General features: G+C 37.3%; 1 protein-coding gene across 1 annotated transcript in view; it reads left to right on the forward strand.

Annotated features, from left to right (window-relative positions):
• Positions 1-16,387, forward strand: part of lama2 (laminin, alpha 2) — a 234,305-nt gene that overhangs the window by 32,273 nt on the left and 185,645 nt on the right. The window contains exon 2 of the mRNA XM_080290182.1: positions 13,746-13,916. Within this exon, the coding sequence (XP_080146308.1) occupies positions 13,746-13,916 (171 nt within the window). The remainder of the gene's footprint in view (positions 1-13,745; positions 13,917-16,387) is intronic.

Raw genomic sequence — 16,387 nt, forward strand, 5'->3', positions numbered from 1 at the left:
TTTCTGAAAGACTCTTTGAATGAAATACACTTTAAAATGAATGTGTTCAATGTGACACTAAAGACAGTGACAGAGTGACACATAAAGACGCTTTTCAAGTGCTACAGTAATGACAATGTCATAAAAAATGCCCATAAAAACTGAAAGGCACTACTATCGTGCATATCAATTCATTTTCTCAGCGTAACATGTTTGGGTAATATTTCTAAAATCCTTTGACTGTCAACATTGTCTTAAAATCAGCCTTAAGATTGCTGAGGTCAACTCATAGCATTATGGTGACTGAATTCAACCATATCAAATAAACTGACTCATGGGGACCAAATTGGAAATTTATCAAACATGTCTGTGAATGGGCAGCACGGTGGCACGGTGGTTAGCACTGTTGCCGCACAGCAAGAAGGTCCTGAGTTCAATTCCTCCATCAGGCCGGGGTCTTTCTGTGTGGAGTTTGCATGTTCTCCCCGTGTTTGCGTGTGAATGTGCGAGTGAATGTGAGTGCGAATGGTTGTCTGTCCCTGTGTGTTGGCCCTGCGACAGACTGGCGACCCGTCCAGGGTGTACCCTGCCTCTCGCCCTATGACAGCTGGGATAGGCTCCAGCGCCCCCCGCGACCCTGAAAAGGATAAGCGGAAGCGAATGGATGGATGTCTGTGAATTATGTTACTATGGAAACAACATGCAGTAACCAAGGAACACTGACGGTCGTGCATGGGCGAAAACGCACCAATGTTAGTATTTAACCTTTTCTTTGATCTGAGTTATGCTGAACATAAGTCTTGATAAATACTATGAGAATTCATGATTTGCACGTGTATGTATGTGTGTGAAGCAACCAGGGATCGAACCACAAGCGTTCTGATTACTAGATGATCTGGTCTAACTCTGGAGCCACAGCCACCTTAAAATATAATAATATATGTTCCATATAATAAAACCTGTTAGTTGAAATCTTTAAGCAGATATTTCGCTTTTTCATGTTGCCCGGCCTCAAATTAAATGCCGTGCTGTGAACTTTGCTGTTATTTACCCATTTCCTCACTTGTCCACACCTCACCTTCCCTGATTTCTTATTACTGATTGGCTCCTGTGTTACTTTGTCTCTTAATTAAAATCACCTATACAGCAGATATTGCTTAAGGACCTCCCCTTTTATTAAGTCTCAGCAACGGGTGTGTGAGTTTGTTGTTTATTATTAGTTAGATTAACTAATAACCTTACTTATCATTAAATTACTGACCAAAAGTCTAGTCTTTTTTGTGTCTTTTTAAGAGTTTGTAGTTAATGTGTGTCTTTTCCCTATAGTTAAAACTGCTTTTCTTTTAAAACTAAAAATAAACTTAAAACACAGAAGCAGTATTGTTGGCTGTATTTATATGTATTCTGATACATGATAATAAGCCAGTTCCTGTGAAATAGCTGATAACTTTTTGGTTTGAGTAGTCTGGGTCACAATAAAGTATACGTATATATTTTAACAGTTAGATTTTAAGACCAGTGATTTACAAAACAAACATCTAGCTATTTATACGAACTAACTACTGGAAAATGATGACATTTCGAATCTTCACGATTAAGATAAAAAACAATTACATGCTATATATGCCACTATATTTGCACAGTTTAGTGATTAGTCAGTTTGTCACACTTGGATCTTTTTCCATTTTAAATTCGTACTTAAAATATTTTTTTCTTTAAACTTGAGCCCTTAAAAGTTATGCTGCATTTATTTCAATTCACAGTTAATGAAGACTATCTTCCTTTAGATAAGGATGGTGGCTGTTTGTTAGCGATGGATGACTGAGTGTATTTTTCTTTCCTATATAATAAGTAATTTAGACCATGCCTATTCAACTACGAAGTTAGTTGGGCCAGATTTTCAAACCGAGGAATTTATCTGGGCCAGATATTTTTTTTGAAGCCAGTAAGCAGCAGATCATGATCAATTTCAAGCCCACATAACTGTACTGAAAAACAAGTTGTTTTTTTTATTCCTTTTCCCCTATAAATCTGGTGGTGACCTCTCACAAATGCACACCAAAAGGTCCATTTAAAAAAAAGGGAGCTATAACTAAACTATTTTTTGCACATTTGAAATAATAATAATAATAACAATAACAAAAAACATTTTGATAATTCCCTTTCAAATTAAAATAAATATTTTGCTGACCACTCACTTTTCCTGCCATGGATGGAGCCCCATCGGTCACAAGTATACAGACACGCTTCATATCCAGACCATTTTCCTCAAAAAGAGCTTAAATCTTTTCAAACATCATTTCGCCAGCTGTGTGTCCCTCTAACGGTAGTAAACCCAGCAATTTCCCATCCAAAAAACGGACATATACGCATAACTGTGCATTATCAGTTCTGTCTGTGATCTCCTGCTATAGACATTACATCAGTTTTCTTCAGGTCATCTAACAGCATTTCAAACTCGTCTGATGCCAGAACTTCAACTCTACGAATATTTGAACTGTCCTACAGGGGTACGTTTTTAATAGCAGATGTCACACTCACTTTTCACCGCATCCATCACGGCCAGCATGCAGTATTTCATTGTTTCAGAATCTGTAAAAGGCCTTTTCTTCTTCGCCAAGAAGCAAACACGAAGGGAAGATGCTGCAGCTCTCTCTTGGGCTGTACAGGACCCTCACCATGGTACAACTCCGGTTGTAAGATTATTAAACTCGGTAAAATGAATAAGTATTTGTCAGTCCAGGCAGGGTTAAACCGACAGTTTTCATTGTCAATTTTGCGCTTTTGGAGTGAGAAAGACATGCTGTTGTCGCATCATATATTACGATGATTGTTTAATAAGTTTACATCACGGTGTATTGTGGGTTAAATATTGCTAGGCTACTAGGAGTGTTGCATTCACAGTCTAGACTACGCTGTAGGAATTTTTTATTTTTTAAAAATTAATTAACGAATTCATTTTTTGCGTTTTCTCTGTGTTTCTGCCAGGACCACAGGCAGGGCCACTCGCAGGTTGCTTCTGGGCCGCATTTGGCCCGCGGGCCGCCATTTGAATCGGCTTGATTTAGACAAAGTGCTACCTGTTAGGTTCCTTCCTGTAGAGCCATGTGTAACAGGAGGAAACTTTGCAATTATAATTTAATCATTCGGTTGCATTATTTTACTAAGGTCTCCAAGTGTTATGTTGATGTTACACTTAATGATCACTTTCTTTATTGGAAACATGCTTTGCTGTACCTTAGTTCTGTGTGCAGATGCCTGCCTGTACCCTGTGTCACCTTGTTAACTGAGACAGAAAATTATTTATGCCTTATTTGTATTTATTTATTTATTTTACCAGGGTTTCAGTCATGACTCAGGCTATCATCTCGCCCACCTTCAGTAACAAAATTAGGATATGGTCTTGAGAACACGTTATTTTCATCTAGCCTGACATATGACGAACTGACGAGTTATAGTCAGTTTAAGCTTCTGAAAAGGGGCCATGGCGTGTGTTTCTGATTCATAAATTTTCAGTTTCTCCTTGATGAAAAAACGAACATTGATGTAATGAAGCAGATACGTGGCCACCAAAAATTGTTTTGTCTTAAAGGAAAAACTGAATCATTGATATTAACCACATGGCTCTGGTCATGAGCAGATGCGGGCACTGCAGCCAGAATCAATTAGCAGAAGCTTTGGTCCCTCATTCTGATGGAAAATTTGATATATCCAGATAACAAGATAATTAAGTTTTGATTTTGATGCTGCTGAAGTCGAAATAGCTGCTGCTGATCTCACCTTCATGTGGACATTTTGGTGATATTTGGTACAAATCTGGGCATGCATTGAATTCTCCTGTCCTTATTAAACTGTTAAAACCCCATTTCCTGGATTGCCTTGTTTACCAAGCTCAAACGAAGGAGAGAAATCATATTTCTGGTGTTTCGAGCACAGCTGAGCTACAGTAACAAAGCTGATTAGATTTTTTAGGAGAGATCCTCATGAAGCTGAAGATGAGTCCAGCACTGATTAGTGTCTCTATATTTATTTTTTATCTTTTTTGCTGGAAATTAATTTGCGTGTTAGGTGCATATGCATCTTATGAATAATATCTCTGTGAGACTGGATATAGAGTAATTTTCTATATTTTTGCATATGTATTTTACAGAGTTTAAAGCTCTGCGCCTCGGTTTTTCATCTTTTTGCTTATGTAAATATCTTTATATAAAGGTTATGTGTGTGCATATACAGGATTATTGCAGTCTCATTCCTCTTCTAGCCCTCGCCCTTTTTAAACAACACTTCATCTTTCTCTGGGAATCCCTCCATCCATCTATTTGCTCTCCATCAATCTTTCTATCTTTTCTTCCATCCATATCTCGCTCTCACCCTCTAAGCACTCAGGGTGGAGGGAGAGATGGAAAGTTACAGAGAGAGAGAGAGGGAGATACAGAGAGAGAGATGATCCTGTCTTTTTCAACCTCCTCCTTATTCCATCAAGCATACATCTAGCCTCAAAACTCAACAATAACACATCCATCACACACACACACATAAGGCACACGCACAGACGCAGAGCAAGGCGAGCAGTGCCGAGTCATCTTCTATTATGACAGAAAAAGCAAATAAAGTTTTATTCCTAATGCAATAAAAAACCTTTATAAGATAAAAAAGAATATGCTATCGTCCCGAACTTGTGGAAATCTGATCAGTGTGACCATTTTCCCCTTAGATTTAATGTAGACTCCTATGTTAATGACCCATGTTACTACATTGATGAACGGTTCAGTAGCCTGACTTTTGAAAACTCTGCTTGTGTGCACTTGAGCATGTGTGCCCGCCTCAATTACATATATGTAAAAAAGCATAAATATAGAAGATAAATAAAAGAAGGTGAGAGGTGTTTGAGGAGCTTTCAGTAATATTTTACATTAACAGGTGGGTTGGTTTGCTCAGTTGACACAGACGTTATATAAGTTCATGTGCTGATGAAGGACTCAAGATTTTGACTGAATTGCATAGGAACATGTAGACTATTTGAATATAGACAATATCATCTCAGTTTTTGTGCTCGACATCCTTTAAGGGCTCACAGTTGTGCTCATTGTGTAGCTCTCTGGCTGTCAAAATAGAAAGTTTATGAGAATCCGACCAACACAGAGACCACAAAGGCGCTCTATTGTGCAGCCTGCCAGAAAAAAACAATCACGTGTCACCCAGTGGTGGTGACCCGATGCATAGTTCAAATACTAAGTTTGAAAAGTTGGCTTGAAAAAGTCAAGAAATATGGATGTTCACCACAAAGAGGAAAATGTACAAGGAAAAAGATAAAGTTCAAAGAATGAACAACAAGATACCCTGACCGTGGCTGGAGTTGATAGTGTTCATGGTTTTTCAAACTATGTTTCACACAATTATTAAAAAAAAGTGTTTTGTGTATCTGGATTGCTGTCTTTCCTCAGCGAGGGATAGGCTAAAGTACCAGCAAAAGCACATATTTTTGCAGTATTTCTCATGTTTTTCATAGTAAATGTAGCAATAGCTATGCTCCTTCAAACTCCTGTTGGTGTTGGTACTGACTAATAATCATAATTCAATTTCTTTGTAAGTGCACTTGAGGAGACTGGGAACTGGGAAAAAAGGTCAAAGTTCAAAAGTTTAAAAAGTAAACTTGATTAACACAAATTTTTAATGGTAACAACCATTTTTTGTTTTTTTTGTTTTTTTTTGTTTTTACCTAGCTATATCAGTATGTAAGCCCGTTTCCGCCCACACAAAGCCCCCCCCCAAAGTATCCGTAACTCAAAATGTCGAGTTATTAACTCAGAATTTCAACTTATTTTCTCGAAATTTTGACTTATCAACTTTAAATTTTGAGAAAAGTAACTTTTCAGAGAGTTAGCTTTGCTAATCAGTAATATACGTGGAATGCGCACTCAAATTGGCGCTTTCGAGAGTACGTTTGCTGATAGTAACGCCATGTGATTCAGCTAATAACTCAAGGATTTCATCATTTGTGAAGCCACGCTGAAAATAATCAGCAATTTGTGCATTCATGACTGGCTGTAATACTAGTAGCTTAGCTCTAGCATTTGTAGCTGAGGGTTTCAGCTTCCGGCTAACAAGGAGATGATGTGATTCACGTAGATTACTGATTGGAAACTCTAACTCAAAATTTCAAGTTATCAACTCAAAATTTTGAGTCAGTCAAAATTAAAGTAAGTCAAAATTTCGAGCTACTTTTGTCAAAATTTCGTATTAATAAGTCGAACTTTTGAGAAAGATAACTCGAGTTATGGATACTTTTTTGTGTGTGGCAGATATGGGCTTCCATAATATCAGCCTTCAATACTAGCAAAACATCGAAAGTTTAGGACATTGACAACTCCTTGGGCAATGACACTGCCCAGCTTTCCCTAGGTATACTTATGCATTTTGACAGTATTAAAATTTAGAGCCAGTATGGCAATAAATCCTCGGAGACTTCTGGTTAACAGAGCGTAGATGGAGGAGGATAGAGAGGCCGACAGACAGACAGACACACAGACAGGCAGGTTGCCATAGTTATCAGAGCAGAGAGAAAAGAGTGGAAGGTGATGAACCTTCGTACGTGTGTGTATGTGAGAGGCATCCACGGACCCGTAGGCAGACAATCATTGTGTCCTTGTCATTCAGTGAATCTGAAATGTGAACCCTCGTCTTTATCCAGCGCTCTCTGTTTCTCTGTTATCTCACCTTATTGTTCAACATAAAAGGCATGAGAGAAAAAACTTATCACCGTCTGAAGTCACAGTCGGACACATGATCAGAACTAACCAAGAATTTTGATGTTGCTCTAACAGCCAGCAACCCATAAAAGTCCCCAAAGTAAAGATCATTCAAATATCCTTGTTTTATTTCTTTAAAGCTGGAATGTTTTTCTTCTCTGCAACATGAAAATTGAAATGTAAGGGTTGTTGGGTTAAGATTAAGTTTATGTGGTGAGGGTCGACTGCTTGAATGTAGCACGGTGCAAGGTCTCAGAGCCTCTGCCCACAGTGCTGAGTTCTTTTCGTTCGCTCATTGAAAAAGTTCTGTTTCCTATTAGAGCTGTGTAGGTTGGATTTATGCTTGAATAATTTCCTGTTAATAACTCACATTGTTTTACTTCATTCGCTGTTCGTTGCATGCCACCTGCCACCAATGAGACAATCAGCCTCCTTGCTGTTTCACTTTGTTTATGGACAGATGTTTTAGAACTTCTTGAAGCTTTTTAGACGTTCTCCACTGATTTGCTTGTGATTTTTTATTCTGAAAATCTCTCTTTGTTCTTAGTTGGCTATTTGTTTTTGTTTTTTTGGGTTTTTTTTTTTTACATTTCTTTGTATTGTTTACCACACTGACTCAGGGGTGTACTACAAAGTGACGTTAATGGATTAGCAGCTATGTAGATCTTAGAGTCAAAGCTTTTTTTAATGCCTCTCTTTTTACCTGTCTAAATCACTGTGGTAACTTATACTGCAGCACCTGGTTTATAGCAGATTACATTCAAAGTTATAGTTTAAAATTGGCTTGAAGTACCACGATTTCACTAATTATTTTACTTTCATTATTTGCATGTGTTAAGTGTGATGTAGATTCTTTATTGGCCACGAAGGAAGCCCAGCTGTAAAATTTCAAGAGTTCTAGCTTTGCACTGCCATTGCATTGGAATGTTTTTATATTTGATTCTAAGTTTCTGCTAATTCTCTTTCCCACAATTACAGCTACTAGAACACAAAGTAGAAAATTAATCAGTTATATTTGTTTGCTGGTTATTAAAAATTTTAATTCATCAATAGTGGTGATCTAATGATTTTCTTGTTTCCTTTATTTAGACTATAAGATGGTAACTTTTAATTTTTAACTGTATTTTATGTTCTTTATAGATTTCTATAAAAATAAATAAAGTTTATTATTTCTGTCAACTTCTTATCATCATTATCTGATAATGTCCTTCACTGGAGTAGGGACACTCATAGGGATCATTTTATGTGGACAAGAAGAGTCATGAGTCTAATGAAATCTGGCTGTGTTGAAATTCCTTAATAGTATAAACCACTCCGATGGCCTGCGTATGACCTCTTAAGAGCAGTTCACAGCAAAATGACCACAACATGTACACCGAACCTAAATTTGATGACAGGCTGATGAGATAAAAATGGTACTTCTGTCTAATTATAAGACTTATCCAATTCAGGAAGATAGATTACCCAGAGAGGAGCCAACGCCAGTCACTTGTTGGATTTGAACCCAGGACAGTACCAATCACTGTAGCATCAGTGAATTTAATCTGACCACCAGTATTTCCCAGCTCGCTTGAAAGACAAAGCCAATACAGTTAGACACGGAAAAAAATGAAGTTCTCTTTTAAGCCCATATGGAAAATATATATATAAATCTTATAAAGTTTGTATATGTCTTGTGTGAATCTTGTATGAAAAGCACACAAGAGTGAAAACAGATATAAGAGCTCTTGAAAAATTATATAATGAAACTTGTATGTTTTGGATACTTACTAAAACAATATATGAAAGTAATGAGAAAGTGGCCACTTTCATGAGTAAATCATATACGTTTTTACTATTTCTTTTCCATATGGGAGACCACGTGTGAATCTGTAAATCAGACATGAAGAAGTGATAAAAAGCTAAGGGTAATAGCTGTCTCAAATCAAGTTGAAAATTCCACAGTCTCCCACACACACTTGTATCTAGAGACTCTTCCAGGTTGTGAATCAGAACCCCAGGAATAAGTAGAATGTTGGCTTGATTTCCTGGCAGTTATAAACGGTGTGGACAATAACCATAAAAATATGTTCATGAAGACATTTTTTTTTATTGTGCAGTAAGACCTTAAACTAAGTTTTATACTCGGGTCTTGGTTGTCTATGTTGACCACAAAAGAATGCAATCTCTTTTTTCTTCCTTACCTCTGTGGTATGTATATACAGGTCTTGAATGCCATTGCTTTTTTTTTTTTTAGAGCTTTATCTCTTCCCTGTTGCCAGTGTTCAAACTGAGAATAAGTGAACAAAAGAGTGCTTTTGAAGGAGTTCAGACTGCTCTCCACTGACTGTGTTCTTTGAAAGGTTGACCAAATATCAGACTAATCTTGAGGCATCAAAAAAGAAATCTCAGAAATTCACAAAGAATCACAGTGAATAGATTAAATTGAAAAGATTTTGATAGCAAATCTATAAAAGTGGCTGCATTATCATTCCAGGGTTCAGAGAGAGACAAAGAGGAGTTGCACTTAGACTGTTTGATTGTGAGTTGAGATTTAGGCATTTGTGACTGTGGGACTATTTGTTTGAACACTTTGTTGAATAAGCTTAGGAAAATGAATTTATATTAAGTACAGCAACCTAATTCGCAACAAATAAAGCATAAAAAATAAATGTGGTGTATTAATGCATGATTCTGTTTTATTTCAAGCCGGCATATTTCCCACAAAAGGTGCAGCTCGTGCACATGTTGCAGGTCATGTTAAAACTGCACATCCCATCTTTGTTGGAAGGATTCAGGGGAATTACTCTTGGAACAAAAAAAAAATCCTGGGGAAGTCTGCACATGCCTCCTGTAGCTTTCCAAACAATCAAAATTTTTACATGAATCGTTTTAAATGCTTTGCTCTGACTGCAGCTACAAATAAGCACAGTGGGTAGCTGCCTAGAATGGTCATTTTGGCTAACTGCATAGGGATCTACATCTGGGTCACCTCACCTGCTGGCTGACTTCAATGGTTATTTTGACAGCAGTTATGTTCGAAATCAAACGGTGTGACTGCTCAAACCGCAGAACAGCTGATCAGTGATTTTACCATCATCACACCCCCCAGAAGTTACACATTAAATGACGACTGATTTGGAGAAAAATTGGGCCAACTCTAAAATTTATTTGGGGCTAAAAGTCTGTATGGTATCCTTGCAAGGTTTCTGTGACTAAAATGCACATTTTCTGTTAAATCAAATGTGTTTCAATACATTACAGCTCGAGGAATTTGATTAACTATAAATATTTTGTGTGCTTCAGTGCTTTAAGGTGAATTAAAACCCCTAGAATATGTAATACAGGAGGAATAAATACGGGACTTTGTGTTATTACTCATTGAGAAGCTGGTTAAAATATTTATCCGTGACGTTTCCTTTATTTAAAAAAGTCGTAATGGAAGTCTGGGCTTCTTAAGTGGCAGGGGATTCTCAGATATCATTACTAAAAGCGTGGGAAACACGTGTGCATGTGATATCTTGTGAGTATTCGTATGAGAATGTGTGCGCATATGTGAGAGAGACTTTGGGTGTCTTAGATGTTTTTCACAGTTCATCTGTCTTGACATCTGGCCAAACAGCTGGACTCATCTGGACAAACACTCACAGACAGTCCACGCTTTTCCAAGTGCTTCTCCTCTCAGACTTCCTTACACTTTTCCTCTCCTTCTTACTCACCCTTGATTTGTTTGTCTCCCATGTGCACGATATGGTACATTTATATTTATCTATTTTTCATTGTGTATACATGCACATGTTCTTTAACTTGTTTTCTTAAACTTTAATTGTAATGTCTAGTGTAACATAGTATATTTATGTGTTTATCTGTGCATGATTTCCAGAAAGGAAATGTGAACCATATGTAGGCCATGTTCAGCATTCCAGGACTTTAAGTTCAACAAGCTTGCCATTCATAGTGAACACTCTGTGATCTCTTAGGGACAGCTGATACTGGCCAATGTTCCATCCTTGTACTGCAACATGTAAAATGCAGCTTTTGATATCTTGAATGGAAGTTCTGGTTAAACACTGAACAGTTATAAACCTTGGTTGGTTTTTACATTTTAGCTTTACATGCATAGCAAAATAGTAATTTTAATTTTTTTTTTTTTTTAAGAATTGAATTAATGATTTAATTGATACATTCTTTTTGAAAACGGTCTCTTTTTTGTTAAAAAACTGAGTGTTATTTCAGGCAGACCGTCAGCGGCTCAGTGCCAGCCCACATCAACTGAGGGTTTGGCTGATGTCCTTTTTTGCATCCAACTGTCAAGTCTAATATAGGGTATGTTATTTAAACTGCCCACAGTTGCTGTGCCTCTGCAAGCCACTTCGCAACTCACTCCAATCCCAGGTCCTCTGTTCAAGCTTTATCTGACTTATCCGTGTCATAGTTGTTTCTGTAGGAGGTCTCTGCTATATTGGTATCCCTCAAAAGCAAGTCATTATATCTCAAGGAAAATTCCAGTAATTTTATGTCAATAGGTAGGGGTGGGGGAAAAAAATCGATACTGTGTAGTATCGTGATATTTTGTTTGCTAATAATGTATCGATACAGGAACAGCAGAAATCGATATTTTGTTACAAAAAAGGTTTTTGTGGACTGGAACATGCTCTGACTTCAGAGCATGTTGATCCTTTTTCTGAGCAAGAATCCTGACATTCCTTCACTGTCCAAATGTGTTTAACTTGTTTTTTGGCACCAATAAACATGACAGTTTACTTATTTTAATTTAAGACATGTTTTATTTTAATTAAGTTTAAAACTTTTTTATTTAATGTAAAATTGTATTTTGTTTTAATTTACTTTCAAATTCTTCAGTTGCTGAATGGGCTGCATAGTTTTCATAAATTGCATAGTTCAGAATAGCTATAATTGGACTAGACTATAATACAAACCGTTCAGTTTGTCAACAATAAAACTGACTGAAATGAGAGAAAGACTGAGTGTGAGACTTTGATATTAGATAAAATTAATATTGATAAAGTTTACCTTTATGTACAGAATCTGAATATCGCAAAATATTTTAAAAAATTGCAATAATATTGTATCGTGCGTTAAGTATTGTGATAATATTGTATCGTGGGATGTATGGTTATTCCCACTTCTATCAATAGGGAGAGATCACTTAGAAGACTTGAACATGATTTATTGAGATTGAGAAATTAATGTGTTTGGTAATTAGACATCATGGCAGAACAGACTCCCAGTGGTGATAGGATTTAAGACAGGAGCCCCCGGAGTCTAGACGCTGGTGGTGGTGAAGATGAAGACTGAGGCTTAGATGAAGCTCTGATGGGGAGGAGGTTAGTTGCACTGACGGTGGGCAAGAAGATGACTGGACCAGAGTCATGATGTCAGTACTGAGATTGACAGCTTGGGAAAGTGGTAGTGATGTTGTATTTTGAAATATGCTTTTTAAAGCTTTAAGCCCTGCTTTTTCAGTAACGTGTCTATCCACTGTTGCTCAGTTAAACTTATGCAGTGTAACTGGTGATTGCTGCAGCCATTCTCAGTTGAAACATTTACTTTTAGATTGCACAAAACTAGCGACTAATATTCAACTGTATGTTTTTGGTAAAACACATTTGCCATTTCCAGCAGTTTTGGTGCACAGTATTGTTCTTTGTTGGAGATTCCCAAAGTGAACTGTCACTGAAGGTTGACAGTATTCTAGCTTCCTGGCTCCATGACATATATGGTCTTGTCTCATTGTATCCACTAGGGAAATTAAATGCATCAGGATGGATTTCCATCAATCCATTCATATGATATTTTACGTCATTTAAACATTTATTGATTAAATATGTAGATTATTTGAAAACTAACTGAATGATAATAGGTCTTAGGGATGAACAGAGTGGTGTCAGCCTTACATAGATGGAGAAATGTGCTGAATGTGCATAAATATGACCTATTGTGGAATAAATTATGGCAGTGAGTGGTATATCATACGTTTGGTCTTCACATTTATCCTTGATATCTGACTTGTTGCATTTTCTTTCTGCATAAAACATCCAAGTTTCCTGAATGTCCTTCCTGCTTGAATGAACCTGGTCTCACAAGATTACCATAACAATAAGGTTGAAAACAAAGTCCTGTTAGCACAGTATAACTTTATTAATGGATTCCAAGAATATCCTGGAAAAAAAATTGGAGGATTTTCCATAATGTATGTCCTCTCCTAGTTTACATTCTGTGGCTCCAGCAGTGAAAAATGTCCATGGTCAGAAAATGAAAGTTGCTTGAACAACATAATGCAAATGAACAGTTTTGAAACAAAAGTACAAAATTGCTCAAAGTCTGCACAGTGGAAAGCGTGCCAGAAAATATTCTGTCCATGCTTCTTTTATCAAAAGATAAAGTGATTACAGCCATTTCTATCTGTTGATGTTAAATGATGTTAACTGCTTTTGACTGCACTGAAAATACACCCAAATTAAATAGCTCGGATGATGCGAAACCCTTGCCCTCCCCCTCATGTTCCAGGCTAATTACTCATAACCTCAGTACAACAGAAATACAGGCATCATTTTGATTTGAAATACAAAACCTAAATGCAAATCAGGATGTGCTGTTCCTAACAACCCCCCACGGTAGCATTTGGCAATTGCCCACCTTTTATTTTATGCTTTGACTAAGAAATCCAGCCTGGCCTCATTTGAAGTGCTCTGAACGGACTTTGATGTGTGATTAACGAAGATCTGAATGCACAATAACATAGAACTTGCTTCGAAGTTATCATGTACTGTGTTCTTTTCTTTTTTAGATATGTTGAAAACGAGTGAACTAACTTTTGAAATATTGTAATTTTTTTATTGGATAGTTGATGTAGGTTTGCTTTTTATTTCAAATTTTTTAAGATATAAAAAAAGTAGAAGGTATATGCAGGCATCAGTACTAATGCATAAAGCTCTTTAACTTTCAAAAGTTGCATCTGTATGCAATTATCCAATTACCCATGTCTGTTTTCTTTCTTTTTTTCTTCTTCCCCAGGTCTGTTTCCAGCTGTGTTGAATCTAGCGACTATGGCTAATATAACAACCAATGCTACCTGTGGTTCAACTGGTCCAGAAATGTTCTGCAAGCTTGTGGAGCACGTTCCAGGACAGCCTGTTAGAAATGCACAGTGTCGAATCTGCAACCAAAGGAGTGCAAATCCCATGGGTAAGGAAGAGTCACATCCACATGAGACTTATAGTCTTAGTGATTACAACAATTAATCATTTTACATTAGTTAATTAGACTATGATTGGCCAGATGTTAACCAATCATTTTGTCTAAAACGATAATTATAGAACAAAATGAGGAATCAATTGCAACATGACAAGACGACAATACAAAATTAGCCTGCACTCATTATTCAAGTAGTCTACCAGACTGTCATAATACAATGGATCAATAATTCAATTAACCGCTCAGCCAGTCAAATACCCAATCAGTTTGTCAGTGAAGCACCCCATCATTAACTAGTATCCAGTGATTAGTCAACAAACCAATTAGTCAGCCATCAGTCAGCCAGTTCATTGTTGGTGTTATTCATTAAATGGAGCCCATCCTTTTCTTTATTTTCTTATTGTATACTCTTACATTGGCGCATATTCATATAATGATGGGCCATGGTTTAAAATAATGAGGTCAACGTGTATCCATAGTAGCCTAGTGCTTAGTCTTTAGCGTGCTCTCAACATGAGGTTTTAGAGCTTTGTTTTTTTTTAACTTGTGGCTCTTTTTGTCCTTTTGAGCAGATATCTTTAATTACATTTTAAATATATACCATCAAATCACAACAGCAGTTTCCTCAGTGCACTTTATATTGTAAGGTAGAGATGCTACAATACTACAAGGAGAACCAGGCTCAGCGGCTATCTGCCACAACAATCCTTAATATGTTCATTGACAGTGTGTTCAGTATGTTCAAATAACAACTAGCTGTATTTTGGTAGGGTATGTAGATCACTTCTTGGCTGTGTAAAGTGAGTTAAGGGGGGGTCAACCATCAGGTTGCCCAACATTCAGAAATGGCCCACTGCTTATAAAAGCACTAAAAGAGCAGTTGACAGTTGGTGGGTGAAATTTAAAAAAACCTCATTGCTGTTGCTTTGGTCCTTGTATTTTGTGTAGAAAACAATATATTGTCTGCAAACACTCACCAACTGCTTGCCAAGTAGTAGTAAAACTGAAAAGTGCAACTCAACATATTGGTTTTAGAGACTTGTAACAACTTTAGTTTGAAGGTCAACACTTGGCAAGTCGGCATCTTTTATGCAAACTACGGGTGATTACACCAACCTACTAGTAAACACAGAAATCACAAGGAGCTTTTTGGTGCAGGGCTCTCTTTGTGACTGATTTCAACAGAAAGCTCTAGCATCCACCAGCTGGTCTGGGAATTTTTTTTTTTCTAGGACGTAGCTTCAGTTTTAAAATAAAGTTTATATGTCGTCATCTACAGGTAACTTTGTAAGAAAGCATTTACCCTAGGTCAGGGGTCAGCAACCTTTAGGACCCAAAGAGCCACTTGGACCTGGTTTCCACGCAAAAGAAAACACTGGGAGCCGCAAATACTTTTTGACATCTAAAATGAAGATAACACTGTATATATTGTTTTTTACCTTTATGCTTTGTGTGAACAACTAAGGTGTGTTGCTTATGAAATCCATGAAGTGCTACAGAGAAAGTTACATTTTATTTATGTAATTAACACATTTTGAAGAAATATAACAAAAGGAAAGACACCCAGCTGAACTAAAATGATCCATGTGGCAAACAAAAACTGTTGTGAGCCGCCACCCTTATATCGGCTTTGGGCTTTTGGAGCCTTGACCTGACTTTTAAAAAAATAATTGGAAAAAAAGCACTATGCTGCTGAAAAATGAAAAATAGATATTTGCAAAATTCTGCCTAAATATGTATTTTACCATGTTAAGGTGTGTGGCGGGGCGTGGTCTGCAGCGCCGCTGCAGGGGAGGCGGACGCACCTGAGCGGCACCCGCAATCACGCCTCGCCGCCTTAACGTCTGTGCTATCTATGCTGTTGTTGGTGTATGTCGGGCTGTGGGCTGAAAAGCTACAGCCGGCTGTATGCGTACAGCAACCCTGTATGAAAAGTGGTCAACCAAGAGATGCTGAAAAACATGTTCATGCAAACATCGTCGGGTCTGCCGTGTTTACAATGGGACTTCTGCTCCTGAACCTCTGTGCACAGCGTCTGCAAATCGGGGCTGTACGAAGTCACTTTCATCTTTACGCAGGACTGTAAGCTGTCATCTGTGAGGCGTGAGCGGTGTTTGTTTTTAACATAGTTCACGGTGGAGCTGCTGACATAATGTGGATCCGAAGATCCATAATTGACCTACCTGGGATTAAAAATCTCGATAAATGCACGGCGTTTCTGCGGGTACACCGGCTCCCACGAGTGTGACGCTTATTTTTGAACGATGAAAAAATAATAAAATATAATTTTATTTTTTATAGTTCAATATCACAATAATCTTCCAATTTAGAAGTACAAGTTAAAAAAAAGAACTAACATAAATAAAATACACTTCAGCTAAATACTTCTAATTTATTTTACCAAACCACGCCGAGCCACAGTATAAGTATAAGCCGCAGGTTGCCGACCCCTGCCCTAGGTG

The sequence above is a fragment of the Astatotilapia calliptera genome, chromosome 15 (genome assembly GCF_964374335.1).
Source record: "Astatotilapia calliptera chromosome 15, fAstCal68.1, whole genome shotgun sequence".
Taxonomy (NCBI): Eukaryota; Metazoa; Chordata; class Actinopteri; order Cichliformes; family Cichlidae; genus Astatotilapia; species Astatotilapia calliptera.